Source organism: Oryza brachyantha, chromosome 2 (genome assembly GCF_000231095.2).
Source record: "Oryza brachyantha chromosome 2, ObraRS2, whole genome shotgun sequence".
Lineage (NCBI taxonomy): Eukaryota > Viridiplantae > Streptophyta > Magnoliopsida > Poales > Poaceae > Oryza > Oryza brachyantha.
Window position 1 is genome coordinate 14,796,910 of NC_023164.2, and position 21,283 is coordinate 14,818,192.

Here is a 21,283-nt window from a genome sequence, read left to right on the forward strand (position 1 = left end):
TACAAATAGGGCCTTACCGTCAATATAACTATACCAAGGACCTATTTATAAATATTTTTATTATTATGTATAGATTTTTTAGAACTTTGTTTGCAAATAGATTATCGATACCAATGGCATTAGTGGCGTCCTTTCCTATCTCTTGGTTGCTAAGGGCAAGGGTCTCGGTGCCAATAATCGTGGCACCGAAACATTGGACCTCGGCGCCAAGGTTATTGAGCCGAGAAAAATATCTATTCTTGATTAAATTTTTTTTAAGAAATCTATTTATAAAATAAGTTTTCTAAAAGGGCTAAAATATAAAAATTGTTGGCCCCAGGACTTAGGGTGGAAATGGTTAGGGGGTGATTAACCTTGTATTTGTAAATATAAAATAATTTATGAATAAAAATTTTATATACGTGTTCTGAGCTAGCTAAAAGCCACAACTCAAAAATAAACTATAAAAACCCTAAAATGTACTCTAATTTTAAGGTTAAAAATTTAAATTTTGACTGATAAGTAAGAAAAAAAAAAGATAGAGCTATAGGTTCAATCAATCTATCAACTTGAACGTATTCATGATATGCTTGAATAGATATAAAATATTGTTCATATAATTTAAATGGGCTAAATGGTTCTAAACTTATGAAACTAATCGATCATTCCAGCTACAGTACTTATTTTACCCACTTTTGTTCATGCTCATTTAGTATATATATCTTCGGACCTAAAACTTTTATACTCACCTACACACTCAAAAATTATCAAATTTACTTGAAATTTAGTGGAATGGATTATTATGTACATTTCCATCCTGGCCCAGGACATGTTCGGCGTGGTCAGAGAGCGGCAGGTGACGCGAAGCGCCCGGCCGCCCGCCCCCGCCGATAACGTGTGCGGTGACGAGGCATCCACCCACGGCCACGGCGTCCGTCGCGCGCGCGCGCCGAGCCGCCGATAATACATCCCTTCCTTCCTCCACCTCCCTGCTCTCTCTCGCTCGCTTCCTCCCTGCTTCCCACCCGGCAGTCCGGCACGGCGGCCAGACCACGCACAGACACGCGCGCGCCCGCCGCTCGATCGCTTATATAGTCCACCTCCGACTCCGTGCCGTTCATATTCCGGCCGCCGCGCGCGTGGAACGCGACAGAGACAAGCTAGGCCGCGGGGTACTCGATCGGGGTCGGAGCTTGCGTCGCGCGCCCCTTCCGTCTGCCGGTGGCCGGATGGCGACGGCAGCAGCGAGAGCGGCGTCGCCCACCGTCGCCGCCCGCGTTGTCACGGTCGTCCCCATCCTAGTCCTGATCATCGCAGGTGAGTGAGTTCTTCTGCAAAATCTCTCGTGGAGCCCCCTTCAGCTAGCTAGCTTGATCATACCGATTCACAAGACAGGGAAAACAGAGATATTTGCGCGCTTTTTCACATCGCCATGCATTTCACGAGTTCATTCTTGTTCAAACCGGCGATACGTTCATTTCCTTGGGTTTTTTTATCTACATTAGCCGGTGCATATGCTGATTATTAATTTATTATATCATGTGATTAGTAATGCGCACCTGGCCTCTACAGCTAGGTGCTCCCTGGCGTAAGACACCGCCCACTAAGGCGACGATCGACAAAACATAATCACCATATAAAACTCCTCTCTTTTCTACAAGATCCTTCTACTGGTATCAATCTTCCGTTTTCTTCTATTTGTTTTTATAAGCAACAATTATCTTGTATTTGCCTTTGCTCCACTCCATGTTTTTTATTATTTTCTCTCCAATTCCGTTTTTTCTCATCTTATCTGGTCATGAGCTGTGGTTGCTTTCTCCACAAAAGTTCCTCTGCAAAGAGCATTTGTTCATCATTTGTTATTCGCAACCGCTAGCTAAATTTTGGTTATTTGCTAGGCAAGTTGCAGCTTCAAAGCGAGCAAGCACAGGGCTCGACACTGCACGCCGTATCGGAAATAATTGAGTTGGTTTGGTTAGCGGTATTAATTAGTTCTTGGTAGGATGCCTTGGTGGCTTATCCACCACATGCCCATGTGGTCCAGTGAAATCTTGCCTCCCATTGGATCACGCACTCGATCTGTGTATTACTGTACTCGTGTATATATTCTACAATATCTAAAATAGTTTCACTGTTCTAGCCACTAAACGCAATTTATCTTCTAGCTAGGTCCTAATAGTGTCCTATCTCTGCGATCATAAACGCGCTCTCCGTAAATACGTCCCTTAAATTAAATTAAGAATTTTCAAGGTACACTCGAATAACTGCGAGAAATCCAGCGGATCTAATTTTATTATACTATATGGATATGGATAGTATGTGTAGCAGAAATGTTATAAGGATAAAATTAAAACTAAAATATATAACTCTACGATAAATTTCTGTGTCATATATTTTGTTAAAAAAATGATAAATATATCTTATTAAAGTTTTGAATAAAATATTTAATATGCTTATAAAAATACATAGTTAAATCTAAATTTTACCACACTAACCACTACTAAGTAAAAGGTAACGTAACGGTGCTAAGGTTTGGATTGGGGTCAATTCCCTGTATGCCTATGAAATTTCCCCAATCCCTTCTACATCCGTGAGATTTGTTTGATCTCTTATATCCCTCAAAGTTTTTATTTAAATTCCTTACATGCCTATTCCGTTAGTTGATCATTAGTTTGACAGTTAATTATTATAAAAATAATTTTAGTGTCCTTCATATATTGCTAAAAGCTAGAAATGTTTGATGTGTAAATTATCTAGGTTGTGAATAACACTAAGAGATAAATTAATAAATATTTTTTAAAAAATAAAAATAATTTCATTAACAATTAAAAATCATTCTAAACAAATCAAGCTCCGCATCAAATTTGAAAATTACTCTTCAATAAATATGCACTGAAAAAAGATTCGTCGTAAAAAAACAAGGTGGATGGAATTATTTCATCACAAACTAAAAAACATATTTAAAATTAAGTGTGGATTTAATAATAATTTTTTAAAATTTTATTTTAAAAAATAAGTTTTATTTTTTAAGTTTGGCATTAACTGATTATATCCTTTTATTTTAGTATAAGTTAATTTTTTTCCACATGAAAATTTATCGGGTAGGTAGCACATATGTATAAGAGGGGTAATATAGTCATTTAAAAATATTTAACAGTTAACTAATGGTCAACAGAAATGGTATAGAGGGGATCAAAACAAAAACTCAAGGGTATAAGGATAAGATAAAATTTAGGGGTATAAAATGGATTAAGCAAATTTTTAAGGACTAAGAAATTTTTCCTTATGGATATTACCCCTACCCAACTCCCCTACACGCACACAAAAAAAGGAAAAAAATCAACTTTGATATCGAATATCTGACACCTCATTCAATTTCATAATTCTTATCGTTTTAAAACCCCAGGATTTACACCTTTTGGTCATTCTTGAGTTTGACGCGGTTAGCTCAAGCTTGAACTTGACATAATTCAGCAAAATCATGGCACAATTTCCTCGCAAACGAAAAACATTGCACATTTTGCCTGTACTTGTTTGTATTCATGATGTAGTGCTGCTTACTTAGCAGGGCAAGTGCGAGTAGCGGAGGCCCTGTCCATCGGCGTCAACTACGGGCAGATCGCGAACAACCTCCCGTCGCCGGCGCGCGTGTCGTCGCTACTCCGGTCGCTCAAGATCAGCAAGGTGAAGCTCTTCGACGCGGACCCGCACGTCCTGCGCGCGTTCCTCGGCACGGGCGTGGAGTTCGTGGTCGGCATCGGCAACGAGGCCGTCCCGGCGATGGTCAGCCCCGCGGCGGCGGAGGCGTGGCTCCAGCTGCACGTGGTCCCGCACCTCCGCGCCGGCGCGCGCATCACCTGCATCACCGTCGGCAACGAGGTGTTCAAGGGCAACGACACCGTCCTGCAGGCCAGCCTGCTGCCGGCGATGCGGTCCGTGCACCAGGCGCTCGGCGCGCTCGGCCTGCAGGGGCGCGTGAACGTGACCACCGCGCACTCGCTGGACATCATGGGCGTGTCGTACCCGCCGTCCGCCGGCGCGTTCCACCCGTCCGCCGTGCCGCACGTGCAGCCGTTCCTGGGCTTCCTGTCGGCGACGAGGGCGCCGTTCCTGATCAACTGCTACCCGTACTTCGCGTACAAGGACGATCCGGCGCGCGTGCAGCTGGAGTACACGCTGTTCCAGCCCAACGCCGGCGTGGTCGACCCGCGCACGAGGCTCGTCTACGACAACATGCTGTACGCGCAGGTGGACGCCGTGTACGCGGCCATCCAGGCGCTGGGGCACACGGACGTCGACGTGAAGGTCTCCGAGACCGGGTGGCCGTCCCGCGGCGACCCCGACGAGGTCGGCGCGACGCCCGAGAACGCCGGCACCTACATCGGGAACCTCCTCCGGAGGATCGAGATGAAGCAGGGCACGCCGCTGCGGCCGCAGGTGCCCATCGACGTCTACGTCTTCGCGCTCTTCAACGAGAACCTCAAGCCCGGCCCGGCGTCGGAGCGGAACTACGGCCTCTTCTACCCCGACGGCACGCCGGTCTACAACGTCGGCCTCCGCGGCTACCTCCCGCCGATGGCATCACACGGACCACCCACTCAGGTAGCAGCCGGATTCTCTTAATCGTCAATTTAACCATCGTTTTTGCCTTTGATGAAATGTTTGATTTTTTATTTTTTCTTAAACACGTGTGCAATACACGGGAAGGGCATATATGGTCTTTTTAACTTAGTGCACGCCTTCAAATTATCATATAATAGCAGTGACTAGAGTTGATTAATGGAATTAAAATTTTTAAACATTTGATCACTGGGTGGACCCTTTAACCATGATTCGTTATACTTTCTTACCTTTTTAAAGTAGGGGTTTTTTATCATCTTAAAAATATTTTAAGGTGCCGAAAATTTTATCGTAAAATTTTTGTGCTTTAAGACATACGTTTTTATACTGAAAATATGATATCTCAAGATATTTTTTAAAAAATAATAAAAATTGCTATTTTAAATAGGTCACCGGCCGAAGCCAACCGAAAATCTCATGGAGGTGAATCATAACTATGAATTGAAACAACGTTTAAGTTGAGAATTTAGAAACTCCGACCGAAAAGGCTAGCTCCGTCCAATGATCCGTGCTTATCCTTGGCTACATAACATGATGCTTTCACCTGATTGCTCTGGAAAAGAAGTTGCGTTTTCGTTGAATGGTAGTGAGGTGGCAGTATGACAGGTAAAGGCAGTTATGCATTTGGCAGGCAAGGAATAGAATTCTCCACCGATTGAAGTGTCCCATCTGCTTGCACCTAGAGCAACTCTAACAGTTTCCATCTAACTTGCCATCTCTGTTTTTGGTAAATTGTAAAAAAACTGTCTTCAACAGTTTGTCATCCGGGTTTCCAAATTTTAGCAATTTGCCATATCCTCTCGTTTGCGCGCATATATGGGAGTCCGGGTTTTACTTGAGTGCAGGAAAGTACGACGCTGGGTTTCTCTCGCGCCTCAGCCTGGAAAATTCACGGTGCGACGTTTTCCTTTTCTCTGGAGTCTCGGCGTCACCCCTCGCCGCGGTGTTGTCTTCGATATTCCAGAGTCGCCGCCCAGTGCTCGTGCCGCCGTCGACTAGTGTTCCGCTGCCACCGCCTGCCGTCCCGCTGCCGCCGAGGACCGTTCCCGCACGCCGCGCCCCGTTCCCGCCCGCTCGCCCGCTGCTAGCCGCCCGGCTGCGGCCTGGCCCCGCGCGCACGCGCCCGCGGCCGCCCAGTGCCGCCCCAAGGCCCCGCGCTGCCACCACGCCCCAAGTGGACGCGCGCCTCGCCGCCCCCGCCGGGCGGTGCCGCGCCCAAACTCTCTGCTTCTTACGTACTCTGTTGTTGAACTCTGAACCTCTGTTTGTCAGGCTACTGTAGCAGCAAGGCAAAATTCAGAGTTTGTAGTTTCCACCGTGTGTGTTTTGCCGATAATTGGTATCAGAGAACAGGCTTTGGTCCAAGGATGATGTTGTGTTGCGCCGTGGAATTTGGGTCATCCTATCATCTCATAATTTGTATTGGCTAGAATAGCATTGATAGCCGCATACATGGAAGAGCTTCTTGTGGCACGGCGTGGAACAGCGCAGGGTGGGTGCGGCCGGCGCGCGCCGCCGGCGCGGGGTGCGCGATGCGATGTGATGGTTCGAGGGGCGCAGCCGGCAGCACGGGATGGATGCGAGATATGTGACGGCCACAAGAAGATGGATGCAATCTCCTTTAACTATCAACGGTTTTGAAAACTAATTCTGTTTTTGGCAAGTTCAATATCCCAAACTCTTAAAGATAAAATAAAAATTCATTTGCCATATTGTTCACAAACTTCCTAAAACACAGGATTTAGGAAACGAAATTTAGGGAGCTGTTAGAGTTGCTATTAGCAAACGTATCATCAATTATTATACTCCTATAAGCTCTCTTGTGTACCAGTGCTTTTACATGACCCTTGACAGCTCACTGCATTTGTGTTTTTACAGGTGATCCATTGGTTCCTACTTATCGCCATCGTATCGGTCGTTTTCGCCTTATCGTGACAGCATCAGCTGCTGTACTTAGTGAGTGCTACTCCGTAGCGATAACTGCAGTAAACGGTGGTGGCATCCAGAAGCTCAAAATGGCTTCACAGTGACACTAAATTAGGGTAGATCTAACTGAACATTGGACAACATTGACCCATCAGTCTTGCACTGCCTTTCGTCTTACAGAGGAACAGTCGTACAGATGAATTGGTACTGGTCGATGATACATAGCTAATCATCAGTTTTAAGTGTAATACATTCTTTTGACCTTTATAAATGATTTCAATTCTGGCGTCTAAGGTCTGGAATCTGAACATATGGTCTTGCTTACTCTTATAGACAAGCACTGCTACAATGCTACTTACTATCTTGAATTGATTCCCCCCCCCCCCCCCTGAATGTTCTAGCAGGCCTGTGTAAAGCATAAAATTGTACATGACCACTACCAGTAAAGTGTCAGCAATCCAGAACCAGAATGACAAGTCTGATGCCCCAGTAATGGCATAATCTTTTACTTTTTCCTGTTGTCCTTCCATCCATAAAGAATGGTCCCTGGTTCCCCTGTCGAATTTGAACATTTGTTCACTGATCCTGTGTGCACTGAACCACCTATACAAATATGCCGCTAAACGTTACCGATATGTACAGCAGCTGAAGACCTTTGATCAATGTAAAATGACCAATAGTTCACACAAAAGAATCCAAGGTCGAATAGTTCCGTGCCTATCCGTGGGTGTCAGAACCATCCAATCCAGTTAGCCGTTGTGCCCATGATTTAATGGTTTAGTAAGATATACCCATCACTCAATTGGATGCCGATAAAAATGACCATCCAAGCAGGCCAAAGGATCATAATGGGCAGTATGAACGCCAAGTATAAGATCATTTTCATCAGTCCGATTCAAGCTCCTTAAATCTCCTTTCCCATTCCTTGACTTCATAATCCTGATCCGAAAAATCCTTTTCGGTAGTATAGACGATCTCCTCTGGAGTAATCACTTTAAGTTGAGCCATGTCACGTGCACTGAGTAACTGAAAAGACAGGAAAAACTAGCTAAACAAAAGCCACTTCAAATAAAAATAATAAAGGAGACAAGCTCAAAATATGAGTACAAGTTATTAGTTCATGCATACAAGTTTTAAAAAACATAAATATGAAGTTGTGCCTGTCTTGGACTCCCAATTTAAAGCCCCAACTTTTTCGCTCCTGCTTATGCTTATAAGCCAAATTTGAATTCCCAACTTTAAATTTGGAGTAGATTTGAGGTTTTTCCATCGTATTTTATTTTTCAACATTGACTTTTAAATCGCTAAGAACATGTGTATAAAAGTTTTACTCACAAACTACTTTTCATTTGCAAAAGAGCCAAATAATCACCCCCCTTAGTATCTTATCAGTTCAATTCTGAAATTCTATATCAATAGTAAGCAAAATGTAACTGACATGGACTCTTCTTTTTTCTAAAAAAAAAACACTATGAAGATAAAAGTGACTACTGAATCCCCCCATGATTCAACCTATCAGGTCCATGCAAAACACACAAAACCTATACAGATTCTCCAAACAGGTCCAGTTGTGTGTAGGAATAAATTATACAGGGATATGCTGACTGTAAGTTTGCTTGAATTTTACAGTGTTTCATCTTTCTTTGTTATGTTCCAATGAAAGATGCAGCAATTTCAGTTGGTTTACCTTTCTTCTGAGAGAAGGTTCTGGCAACGCAAGTTCCTGAGCTCGCTGTTCTCTAGCCTTGTTCCTCCTTTCAATGTCATTGTTCGTCTTGCGGAGTAGAAACCATCTAAACAATGGTATTGCAAAAAAGGAACCGGCATATATCTACAAAGTGCCAAATGGTATCAATGATCAGTATATCATTAATGCATTCATCATACACTCACAGCGTACTACAACCAACAAGTTGGCCATATAATTTTCAGGTGTTCCCTTTGCAAAACCAAAGGAACATGATTGATTTCGACCAGGTGATTTTCAAAATGAGTGTAAAGACCAAGGGACTATTATTTTAAGAAACTAAAGAAACACATAAGAGTGCAACCATATGCCCATACCTGAAGCAATGGAAATAATTGCGCAGCAAATGAGATAAGTCCAGCAGGTGGTACTGTCATTTGCCTACAAAACAAAGTTTAATGTAAAAAATAGTAAATGAAGTACAATTCAATGGTATTTGAAGGCAGAATCACGATTCCTACTTCAACAGGTTTCCAAGAATGATCACACCAAAAAGATTGAGTCCTCCCAAACCAGCAACCATTGCCCTTTCTGATGCATTTGCTTTACTGCACAACCACAACATCAACATATGAATATAAAGAAAAGGTACAAGGCAAACTGCCAATTTCAAAAATAACAAATTGATGCAATTACCCTCTAATGCATCAATAGACATTTCTTAACTCCAATGCAGTGCATTCCGTAGTGTACTAATGTGTTCTAAATGAAAGACAGAATTTACAGTACAAACACGAATACACGCAAATTATAGGGCAGCAAGACACCCCTTATATTAGATTTTAGAGTAAACTACACCCACGATACACGAACTTGTGAGGTGGGTGCAATCTAGTGCAACAACTTGTAAAATGCTCATTTCAACACAATAACTTGTATGGTGTGTGTAAACCATGAGTAAATGTGCATGTGTACTGTCGTTGTAGTAATGAAATGCCACAAGACGATTAAAAAACATTCATTTATTTGTTATGGAAGCAAATAAGAAAATCTAGAACTTTACGACCATCAAGATAAGAGTTCCTTGCGGTTTGGAATTGGAGTTCACCAACGCAACATGATTACTAATTTCTTAAATCGATTGTGCAAGAATTGGTGATGATGATAGGGACCAAGGACAGATGGTGCTAAACTATTAATCTCCTGAGATCATAATGTTCTTGCATTATTTACTTATCATGGTTACTAAAAGCTTTGAATTTTACTTTTTTTTTCAATTTTAACATAATAATGCTGTAAATTTTAACAAGAGTGCTAGCTATAGCTTACCAATCAATCAAGTGACAATTTGCTTAATTCTTAGTTGTATGGACTGTTTTTGCCTTTGTATGCATGCATCATACAAATTATTGTATCAAAATGTTCATTTTTCAAGAAGTTGTACTAATTTGCACCCACCTTACAAGTTCATGTACCATGGATGCAATTTACTCTAGATTTTAGCATCAAACTGAACAAATATTTTGTTGAATTGAACCAAAACGCAAGCAATTCTCACACCAGTCTCATATAGACATGGGTCAAATGATTCACTACTCCTATGGTCACAGCAGAAGAGGTATCGCATGGTAGAGAGCTGCACGAGTTAGGATGGCCAGGTAGAGGAGCTAAAGGCAAGTGACCTGATTGTCATTTAAAACTGAGGGGGGGTGGGGGGGGGGGGAAGCAAACGGTGGGGCTTCGTTTGTCATTGATCCTAGGCTGCAGAGGGTGATGAGGACAGCTTTGATAGTTCAAAGTAGTGCTTAAGGCAGCTAAAGGTTTTAAGGTTATTTTAAGGCCTAGGCCAAAGTAGAATGTTGGGAAGTAGAACAGGTTCCACTAAAGTTCTATTCAGCAACAGGGAGAATACTTAAATGAATAAAAAAATGCCAACCTGAATTTCCATGGTTTCTCCTCTAAGTACTTTTCAACACCACTAAACATTGCAGACCATTTGTTACCAACATATTCTCTAACCCCACTTCCTTTTGACGAAGCAGTACGTTGCAGTGATGGAAATCGGTAGAGAATGTTCCCCTAAATAAGAAAAAATATATTAAAATGCTAAAAGTTGATTAGTTTAATAAATATGTCGAACATGCCACAAAGAATATTTCCCTAAATAAGAAAAAAATACATTACAATACACTAAGTTGATCAGTTCAATCAAAATGTAGAACATGCCATTTCTAGGTTGGGATTGATGGTCCAAAATTAAGAGCAATATAGGGTGGGATTGATGGTGTCAAAAATAGGGATATGTCTTAGTGGAAATCCTCTAGCACATGCTTAAACTATGAGAAGAACATCAGACCTGTTCATCAACTTCTGGATGTCCCTGGAAGCGTAATAGAACTGGAAGAATAAATGATTCATCATCCTGTAGTTCAGAATATAATACGGAACTGATGAGATGACACACACCAACAAACAGTTCATAACTAACACGGAAAATTCATCACAATATTAATTTATTTCCTCTGATCCCAAATATAAGTCATTTTAGCCTTCTCAATTCTTTACTAAATATTAGTCATTTCAGGACTTCAAGGCAACCTTTCAACTACTCGCTCATCTTCCCCAATGCCATATAAATGAAATGCAACAGAATCATTAAATTGTTTTCTTATTTCTTGTGCCCAGGTCTAAAATGACGTATATTTAGGATCAGAGGGGGTATGTAGTACTGAATGGAAAAGAACAAAAATTAATCAAGTACAATAACAACAAAAAGAATAGTTATAAGCGCTTTAGAACAGAAGTTATATGCCTTGGATAGTTCTGAAAGTGGTGGCACATCAAGATATGGTGCTAGTTCTTCTGCCGTAACAACTCCACCATTCGATGAAATATATTGCCCAATCTGTGTATTTATTGAAAGGAGATGTTACAATTTTAAAACAGTATTGCAACAGTAAATACTAATAACAAATAATAGATGGTCATAGCTCTTACCATCTTCCACCTCTTATCTTCAAGACCATCATTTGGATCACCATCCCCAAATACAAATGAAAAGATCTGCATAATTGATTTATGAACATAAAGTTTAACTCACCTACACATGATAGAATTACACCAAGAAAATGAAAAATCAAGCCAAACCCTTTTAAATTACAGATTCAATAAAGTTCATCCCATCTTCCTTTTCTACCCGCCGCCGCCTTCTATAATAATCTGCATCCAAGTACCTGTTGAAGACATATGAAATGTTATTGTGAATGATACCAGTGTCTACAAATCTACAAAGTACAAACTAAAAAATTGTCCCCCCCCCCCCCCACCAATTTGGAGCTACATTTCCAAATGTGTTTTTTTTACGTCGTCTGTTGGAACCCTCCATGCTAAGTGGAAAAAGGTGCATCATTGAGGGTGTGTTTTTCCCTTTTTTTACAAAAATAACTCTTCAAAGTGCAAAATTGTAGATAGCATTAACGGCTGAATTTTTCATATCATCCCTACATAAAGTTGTTTTCATGAATACCACACCAGAAATACTTTTGTTGCGTCGAAATCATTGCATAGTGTGCATAGTGAATGCAATGCATAAAATAGAAATGAAGAGTAGACAATTAGGTTTTAATTGAATGCATTTTTTCCAGGGCATTTATTTTCAGATTATTCTAGCACAACAGTTAGCACAAGCAGGCATTTTCAACAATAAATGTACAATAACTAATGAAGTTTAGTAATCCCAAAAAAGCAAAAGTAGATGGAAATTATAATTGTTTGTGTTCCTTCGCCCAAGAATGCACTAGGGTAATCCAGCTATCGCCTGCCAGCTATGTTGAAAACTTGCTCTAAAGTTCTAGGAGACTAACCAAAATAAATCTGTAGGTATGATGATTGTAGAATCATAGGATCTCCGCCGCCTGCCACGATTATTTTCATCACTGCAATTACAAGAAGAAGTTTATCACTGGAAGGGAAATGGAAGCATCTACACTAATGTCCCCAAAGGCCCAACCATGTACAATTAACAATGGCTAAATCTTGAGTAGAGCAAGATTTTTTATTCTGAATTAGTACAAATTTATAGATGGAGTTGAGGAGAAAGGTAGGCTAAAATGAAGACGTTGTGCCTGAAAAAGTTAATTAATAAATTGAAAATCCATCTGGCAACTAAACTCACCTCGAGCTTGAGATAATGGCAATGATTGTAGTGTATACAAGCACAATGGAGGCAATGAGTGCCGTCCCAAATGACACTCGCACCAAATACGCACCCACTTCCTGCAAAAGTTGTAAGAAATCAGCATCGAGCCAACAACAATTTTATTTATTTTTTTTCTTCCCTAATGGAAGCCGAATGACTGCACAAAATCAACAAAATTCTGTTTCATCCCCCCCCCCCCCCCAGCACCTTAGTTTTGTCGATCAGTGGCTCGACCCGCATTCTGAATGACTTGCCAGCAAGCTTGGCCCTGTAGTCTTTGGGGAAGACGTATAGCACCTCCCCTTCCTCGGATACCTACACAAATTGCAACCAACTTCATGCTTAAACCGCCACAAGGCACGGATGTTTTTAGCCACGAACGACCCCAGCGACAAACGGAAATACTAGCAGAGGCGCGCACCTCCAGGAAGCCGCCAGTGTCGGCAGCAAGGGCCTGCAGCGCGCGCTCGGCCTGCGCGAGCTGTAGGCCGGCGCGGGACGCGACGTCGCCGATGGTGACGCGGCCGCCGAAGTGATCGACGGCCTCCATGGCGCGGTTGCGCACGCCGGAGGGGAGGCGGTCGGTCTCCACGGCGCCGCCGGGGCGCGCGAGCCCCGGCGCCCGGATGGTCCCGGCCCGCGCCCTCACGTCGCGGCGCCACGGCGTGGGCCAGCCGCGGAGGCGGAGGTGGTGGTGGGGTGAAGACGGGGGGAGGAGGAGGTGGAGGAAAGGGGCGTGGCGAGGGGGCGTGCTGCTGCGACGGCGGTGGTGGTGAAGGGGAGGCGGGGCGAGGCGGAGGGAGAGGGAGAGGGAGAGGGAGGCGGCGGCCGCCATGGGGGTGCGGGGGCGGTGGGGTTTAGGGAGAGGTGGGCATTCTCCGGTGGGAGGAGTGGCTGTGGAAGACGGGAGGCGGTGGTGTGGTGTGGTGATGGCCGTGACCACGAGATCGGATTTTGGTCCAACGGGGGAATCTCTGCGCTTGGCACGTCCAGACTCCTCGACAGGGTAATTAGCAGCAAATTGGGTGAAAATAAATTAGCTTGCAAATAATCAAGACACGGCTGCTCCATGAAAATGGATATACAATAATACAATCTTATAAATTTTTTATATGGGACAGAAAATATAAATATCTTCTGGAACTATGTCACTTGTCGCTTAATTCACAGAGAACTCTCTCCACTAGCATTGCTGTCTAAAAATCAAAACATTTTTTGGCTAGGCAATGATGCTACTACATTATGTATTCTTAATTAAGACATTTGGGTTCTTTTGGTTTAATGGCAGAGATTAAACAAAAACTTTAGTGACATCTTCAATGTTAGTTGCGTAGGTGTTTAGAGACAGCGGCGGAAGCAGAATCTTTTCGAGCCTAGAGCACAAACTGAAGCATGAAACTACCCATATCATGCCCTCACGCACCAAAATACAGTATAATTATGATAAAATCAAATTAAAACTATCCATTGTACGAAAAAATATTAATTATAATGACATTGGCGGTCGAGAAGGCTCATGGTTGCAGTTGCAACGGGTAAAATTAAGGCCAGTTCATCTAATCAATTAACATCTTGTTGTTCTAACCTGTAATTAAATACTGAGAAGTGATACACTGAGGAAGGGAATGAAATAAAGAGAAAAAGAAAGGGAATTAACATCTTCTTGTTCTTGGTAATCAAATCAAGAAAGGAAAAAAGAAGTCCGGCTACCGGCGCCTCCATGGCCCCACTATCTGCTTTGTGCTGCCAGCTTGCCGCATCGAACCCGTTGGCCGCCGTTTGCCGCCATGCACCTGCCGGCCGCCGGACACAAAGAGAGAGAGCTGGTATGGATAGCTAGCTAGGGTTTGGTATTTTGGGCTACGCAAGACTGCTGATGGGCTATTGGGCTGAGAAGAAACCTCGTGCGACTTGCCTGAAGTTGCGTTGTGAGCCTGCGAAGTTGAAAGTGATAACCCAAGTGGGAGGCCTGCAGCCCAAATGAGTGGGGATGGACCTAAAATTCTGAGAAATATATATGTATTCCTCCATTATTAGCCGGTCCACGAGTAGGGCTTGGGCCCTAGTTATGCTAGGCCCAGTTCTATCCCTATTTAGAGAGAGAAAATAACCAATAAAATAAGAATTGTGTCTTCCAATGTGATGTTCACAAATCACAAACTTCTTTCAATATGATTTATGCAGAGAGTTGATATAAATAAGTATACATAAAGCTAAATTTAAAAGTAGTTGGTTTCGTTAAATAAGCGCTTGAACTAGCATCGAACTCATGAAAATGCATGGAATGTATTAGCTTAGCATCTAGCCTAACTATGGAAAAAACAACAGATTTGTTTTTGTAAGCATCTTTCTAGTCACTAAACAAGTATAGATGAATTATATGAAGACTGGTATTTATGCAAATTTCACCTGAATTAATGGCAGAGCCATCAGGTTGGTTGGGCGAACGCCTAGGCTTCGCCCAAGTTTATGTGCTGTTAATAATCAAGAATATTCATAAGATAAATTAGTGAGCTACTAGAAAATACTTTGGATTGTATGAGCTTCACGATGCTATTGGCTATTGGCTTCGCTGCAATTCAAATAGGCTAGCAATAGAGTTTTTTTACGACGCAACATCAAACATAACATGGATATGTTAGCCCCAGCTAAGCTCCATTTCTGTTTGGTCTCCATAACTAGGGTATTGCTTTTTGTCTTATTTTAGTACTTGTGCAAAGTATTGTTCAAATAATATTATTATTAGTATAATTGCATAAGATCTAGTCTTGGTTATTTGATTAATTACATGCTGTTCCTGGACCAACATAAAATGGAATACTAGTATTAGAACTAATGAGAGATATATTGCTTTGTGTGTGTTAATGATCCTAATCAAATCGGAACAATTGTTTGGCTTTCAACCAAATGGCATATTTACAAACTAAAAATTACTGTATTTGTGAATAAAACTTATATATATATATATAATTAGCGATGTAAAAAGCCAAGACTGAAAAATAAACTTTAATAAAAAAACCTCGGAATCGACTCTTTTTTTTTGAAAAGACGACGGCAGAAGGCCTGCCGGAATATATTAGAAGTAATAAAAGTTATTAACAAAAGAAGAAACATGATTACATTAGGAGGAAGCTGAGGAAAGCTCTTAGGGAGGTCGAAAAGTCGAACGCCTTAAATCTATGTCTAGTTTTATTTTGTCGGCTACTTGAAAGACGGTGTTGTACTGACTGTTGAAGACTCTACCATTTCTCTCTATCCAGATGTGCCACCAAGTTGTTATCTGGGATCCTATTAAGTTCTTTTGCAGAGATTTTGGTTTGATTTCGCAGAAAGATCTCCACCACTCCCTTAGAGTCTTGTTACACCCTCCGAATTTTTATGTATGACACCGTTGACTTCTAGAATTACGTTTGACCATTCGTCTTATTCAAAATTTATATCCAAATATGCAAAATTATAATGCATACTTAAAGTTCATATAATAATAAATCATATTATAACAAAATAATTAATAATTATATACTTTTTGATAAAACGAATGGTCAAATGTGGACCTAAAAGTCAATGGCGTCATATAAAAAAATATGGAGGGAGTATTTGGCAGCAAGAGCGCGTTATGCTTTCCCCATGAGCAGAGTTGATTCCATGTTTCTCTTATGTAGTTGCAGTCCTTGAAAAGGTGGGTGGTATCTTCGAACGCTTCACCACACAAACTGCAAATCCAATTGCATGGCCAATGTCTTCGGAGGAGGTTGTCAGCGCTTAGAGTTTTTTTTTGCAGAATGAGCCAACCCAGTTGCGGTGTTTTGGTTCACACTCTGCCTTCCGGAGTTTGTCAAAACAAACTGTAGCGTAGGACCCAATGAATTGCATCTCATATGCACTTTTTGAGATGTAAGTGTCGTTGCTGGTCACTTCCATCTGATGGTATCAGATGTGCTATGAATTAGGTTGGTTGTCTGCAAGAGCCCCCTAGAGTTACAAGTTCGTCAATCTCCTGCATAGATGTTAGTTGTTGGAGGGAGTAGAGCCAACTGTTATTTTCCATGGCTTTGTGGACTGAGGTCTGTTTCCTTTTTGCAAGCCTATAAAGCTTTGGCGCCAAGGCTTTTGGACTGTGGTTCCACAACCAGTTGTCGCTCTAAAATTGTGTCTTTTTACCATCTCCGAGTATGACCTCCGTGACCTCAGAATCAACTCTAAATATAAGGTTGAAAATTTAGATTTTGGTTTATAAGCAAAAGTTAAAAGATGAGGGTGTCAATTTTTTAACTTTTTACTTTACTAATGGATACACTGTATAAAACATTTTTTTCTTTAATGAAATATATTTATTTAGTCCATACTTTTACTCCATAGCCGTAAATGATCTTAAAACCAAACCGACGGTATGTATTTATGAATTTATATTAACAAATAGTATATACTCATTAGTTACCTAGTGTTTAACACTTTGATGCACCAAGGTTGAATCCTTCAAATGTAGTCCAACTTTAAAAATATTGGTCATAACACATTAAAACATTTTTTAATCCAATTTAGTGGAAAACATTTGGACTAAATAGGATGTTTGGTATATTTAAAACCAATTTTTTATTTGAGAAATTGTTGGTTTGAACTTTTTTATGGAAAAGAAACAAGAGGAGCACAACTCCCTTAATTAGCATTCGCTTCGTTTCTCATTTCATATTAAAAGATATTTTTATTTTATCTAAATGTATATGTGTTTTATATCTGGATGACATCCCTGGCAAATATAGGAAGAATTAGAAAAATTATAAAGATTTTTGCGGTGACAGCTTAAAAAACCTTCACCATTTCGAGGACAAAAATATCAACTCGTGTCTCCGCGAACTTGAGATCGCAGGCTTGCCGCCACGTCACCACCTCCCCTCGAAGCTCCAGAAGTCCAGACCACACGTGCGCCGCCGCCGCTCGCCGGGTTCGCGGTGAGCTGCCGTCCGCGACACGAGTCACCTCTCCCCGGAGCGCGGACGTAGCATGGCGCTCCTGTGCTCCGCCTCCGCGCGGCCGTCGGCGCCGACCGCCGCCGGAGCCCGGGGCCGCCGTCCCGCGCGGCGGAGGGCCGCGGCCGGCGCGGAGGCGCGCGCGTCGCTGGTGCTGGCGCTCGCCACGCAGGCCCTCGCCGCCTCGCAGCGCCGCGCGGCCGACCTCGCCGCCGAGGCCGTCAAGTACGCCTTCCCCTCCCGCCGCTTCGAGCCCCGCACCCTCGAGGAGGCCCTCATGTCTGGTTAGTTCGGCTGCGCTTTTTTTGCCCCAAAACCCTTAGGGCTTGTAGCAGCACGGTTGGCTGACGTTCCCGTGCTTTCCTAGTGCCCGATCTCGAGACCGTGCCCTTCCGCGTCCTGAAGCGCGAGGCGGAGTACGAGATCAGAGAAGTGGAGGTGATCGTTGCCATCGTCTCTCAAATCGTTCATGTGTGGAAAATGGAATCCACCACCGTGATTCATCATGTTAACTTCCTTTGGTTGTTTACCGTTGATCAGTCCTACTATGTTGCTGAGACGACGATGCCCGGAAGAACTGGATTCGATTTCAATGGATCATCCCAGTCGTTCAATGTGCTGGCATCTTACTTATTTGGTAAGGTAGTTGATGCAATTCTACCTACCCTGGGCCAGAATTTCATTCCTATGTTGCTTTGGCTGATTGGATTGAAAGGGGAATTCGTAAGGGGCTTATTACTAACGGTATGCTTACCTCTAGAACACGAATTCTGAGCAAATGGAAATGACAACCCCTGTGTTTACTCGGAAGGGTGAACCCAATGGCGAAAAGATGGACATGACCACCCCAGTTATAACAAGGAAGGTGGGTCCTGTATGACATTCCCATGAGGCCATGATCCATTGTTCTGACTTGTCTCTTTTGGTGATTCAGAAGTCAGCGCACTTAGTGTGGATGTGTTGCAGAGTTCTGCATCATATTTAATCCTTGTTGCCATTTGCAGTCAGCTAATGAAAACAAGTGGAAGATGTCCTTTGTGCTGCCATCAAAATATGGTCCAGACTTGCCAGTGCCAAAAGACCCTTCTGTGACCATCAAGGAAGTGCCCTCCAAAATTGTAGCAGTTGCAGCATTTTCAGGTCCTATCTTCATATTCTCTGTTTCATTTGTATACCTGTTTCAACATTAGAGTATCAATGTGATATATGTTGCTTTTGGTTGCGAAGCTCTCTATTTAATTTTTTTAGCAATCTGCTGCTTAATGGCAGTCGGCACTGTCCTTTTCACATTTGTAACCTTTTCATTTTTCATGATAAAAAGCTTAGCTCTTACCCATCACTAGTGCATGTTCTCTGGAGAAATACATAATTGAAGCCGATGAATACGCACCAAGCGACTTGCATTATCACTAACTATATCATGTGATTTCATTAGGAGATTATTTTGTCTGATGTAAATTGGAATTATGTTTTCCATATTCTTAGTATTCATCAAAATCATCTGTAATACTTTTTTTTCCATATATCAAACATAAAAAAGTATCTAAATTTGTCAAGTAATCAGACCAGAAAGTCCAAAAAAAGGTTCACCCACTTACACTATCATCTTGCCAGAAATGCTTTAGACTTTGTGATATATATATATATATATATATATATATATATATATATATATATATATATATATATATTTATATATATTTCAACATACTATAAAATCACCCAAAATTCTATGTAGCATTAAACATTTCATTTTCAACTTTCCTTCTCAGAAGTTTGAAAATGGTAAGCAACTAAGCATCTCTCATGGTATTAATTATGTTTTGAGCTAAAAGGTTAACTAAAGTAATATACTACCTCCCTCCCACAATAAGTGCATTTCTAGAGTTTGAATTTTATCCCACAAAGAGTGCTCTTCTAGAGTACAACTTTGCCCTCCAACCACCTCAAATTCAAATTTCTCCCCATTTTACCCTCAAATAACTTCCCACTCCGTATCAATCCTCATTTAATAATGGGTATCAAGGTCATTTGTATCCCCTACAAATTTCTCATTTGAGTGCTATAAATGCACTTATTTTGGAACAAAGGTAGTAAGTTTTATAGTTATTGAAAACTTCTTGAGGAAGTTCTTTATGGGTTCATGAGAATATGCAATTTTGCACAGTTATGCACTCCTGCGTACTGTGACCATTATCCACCGCACTAACAGGTCATCTTTTATTATTTTATACTCTATTTGCTGTTGAAACAGGTTTGGTTACTGATGATGACATAAGTAAGAGGGAATCCAGATTGCGGGAAGCTCTCCAGAAAGACACCCAATTTCAGGTGAAAGATGATTCAGTGGTGGAAATCGCTCAGGTAAAGCTTGCTCAAATAACCAATCAATATTCTAATAATCTAATGTCCTAGACTAATAAGATTGACCATTGCCTGATACTGGGTTTTCTGAATCTGCAGTATAATCCTCCCTTCACACTTCCGTTTACAAGGCGTAATGAAATAGCATTGGAGGTTAAGAGGCTTGATGCAAACTTTTGATGACCTTTATCGACAAATAAGTTAGATTTCAGTGTATAGCAAATGTACACAAATACAAATTTAGAATTCCAATCTTCCCTTTGCTCGTATTGTATATAAATTTGTATACCATGTATCGCACACAGATCTTACCTGATTGTAAAATTGAGTGTTAAAATATCATAAGTTCATTTTCATACCTTAATTTGTGGTATGGTATTTATAGTGTAGAAATCCAAGCTTAAGATCTTTGTCACGAGGCTCAAGTTAGATTTTTTTTTTCTCCATACAAATTTTTTATCAAAGCCAGGAAGTGTTTTTAAATAAATCATGCGTTCTGCAAAGTTTTGTGCCTGCCATATTCGACACTTATGGGCATTTCTTTCACCCCATTAACGTGTAGTACAAGGTAGCATCAGGAAAAACAGAATTCATCATTAAGTTCTTGAATGTGCTTATATTGTTCTTTAAGCCAGATTCTGTTTTGAACTCTGAACTTGTAAAGCTGTGATCTTTATGCAGCAGTTTTGGCAAAAGGGATATATTCTACCATCTAATGATTTGGCTTGTCATTTACATTTATTGGTAATATACTCCTTATACTAGTAATATATCTGTATATTGTAACAGGTCTATATAATTAATGATGGACTGCATCAGCCTATAAAGAAAAGAGATGGTCCATACAACTGATGACTGCCCATGCATATAGAGAAAGAAACGGTTTCTTAAAGAAGCCACTTGATTTTTTCTGGTTTGATGGTTTTGCGCGACTTGGGATGGGGAGGAGGACGGATGTCTACTTTTAAGCAGTAGAGATGTGTTTTGCGGCTGCATAAGATATACTTGGTTTCTTATTTCCTTGTTTTTATTGTGTACTAACATCAACAATTTGCCTAATGGTTGTCGTAGTTTAGCCTGTTCATCCTGCAAAATAGGGTGGTACAAGTACAACATTTATTTTCATCTAATAAACAGTTCTTGTTTTGAAGGAAAAAATGGTATTCAGCTGTCACAGGTTTCATCTAGCAGAACACGCCCGTTCACTGTTTAGTGTTTTCTTATATGCAATTAATGGTCTCTGAATAGTTTCCAGTTTCGATGCAACTGAAAATATAGACTGGTTAGACATATTATCAAGTTAAACCTGTTGTTAGTTTTTCTCTGGTTTTCCTGTTGTCAGGTGAAGGGTACCCTGCTTTTAGCACAATACTACCTTCCTTTTCTTTGTGTGAGCATGTGTGAATTCGTGTGGGGAAGGTGTTTGCTCTTCAGCACTAGTCATATGCATAACTATTCATAGGATGCTTTTGCTTGGCATGATTTTGTAATATTCTCTTAGTTGGCATCTTGGAGGTGAGGCCCATTCATATCTGAAAGACT

General features: G+C 41.4%; 3 protein-coding genes across 5 annotated transcripts; 2 read left to right on the forward strand and 1 right to left on the reverse strand.

Moving 5' to 3' along the window:
* The first annotated feature begins 1,141 nt into the window (after positions 1–1,141).
* On the forward strand, positions 1,142–6,995 carry LOC102707187 (glucan endo-1,3-beta-glucosidase 14-like). 3 transcript variants are annotated; one of them, XR_005811090.1, is made up of 4 exons: positions 1,142–1,296; positions 3,548–4,581; positions 4,988–5,205; positions 6,478–6,552. XR_005811090.1 is itself a non-coding variant. In XM_006647278.3 (3 exons), the coding sequence occupies exons 1-3, from the start codon at positions 1,209–1,211 to the stop codon at positions 6,532–6,534; spliced, it is 1,179 nt and encodes a 392-aa protein (XP_006647341.1). In that variant the 5' UTR covers positions 1,142–1,208; the 3' UTR covers positions 6,535–6,995. The 3 variants fall into 3 exon arrangements, 2 of the variants coding, with proteins under 2 accessions (XP_006647341.1, XP_040376515.1); XM_006647278.3 differs by lacking the exon at positions 4,988–5,205 and having other exon boundaries at positions 6,478–6,995; XM_040520581.1 differs by lacking the exon at positions 6,478–6,552 and having other exon boundaries at positions 4,988–5,576.
* Positions 6,892–13,355, reverse strand: LOC102707845 (uncharacterized protein At5g03900, chloroplastic). The gene is made up of 13 exons (XM_015833134.2): positions 12,832–13,355; positions 12,618–12,725; positions 12,387–12,487; positions 12,076–12,147; positions 11,373–11,445; positions 11,210–11,275; positions 11,025–11,117; positions 10,569–10,634; positions 10,149–10,291; positions 8,734–8,820; positions 8,590–8,653; positions 8,213–8,356; positions 6,892–7,551 (listed from the first exon to the last, which is right to left on the reverse strand). Exons 1-13 carry the CDS (start codon positions 13,243–13,245, stop codon positions 7,411–7,413), a joined length of 1,572 nt encoding a protein of 523 aa, XP_015688620.2. The 5' UTR covers positions 13,246–13,355; the 3' UTR covers positions 6,892–7,410.
* Positions 13,356–17,263: 3,908 nt separating this feature from the next.
* Positions 17,264–20,128, forward strand: LOC102708131 (heme-binding-like protein At3g10130, chloroplastic). The gene is made up of 7 exons (XM_015833135.2): positions 17,264–17,661; positions 17,745–17,815; positions 17,918–18,019; positions 18,138–18,242; positions 18,382–18,517; positions 19,632–19,741; positions 19,841–20,128. Exons 1-7 carry the CDS (start codon positions 17,412–17,414, stop codon positions 19,919–19,921), a joined length of 855 nt encoding a protein of 284 aa, XP_015688621.2. The 5' UTR covers positions 17,264–17,411; the 3' UTR covers positions 19,922–20,128.
* The last annotated feature ends 1,155 nt before the right edge of the window (positions 20,129–21,283 follow it).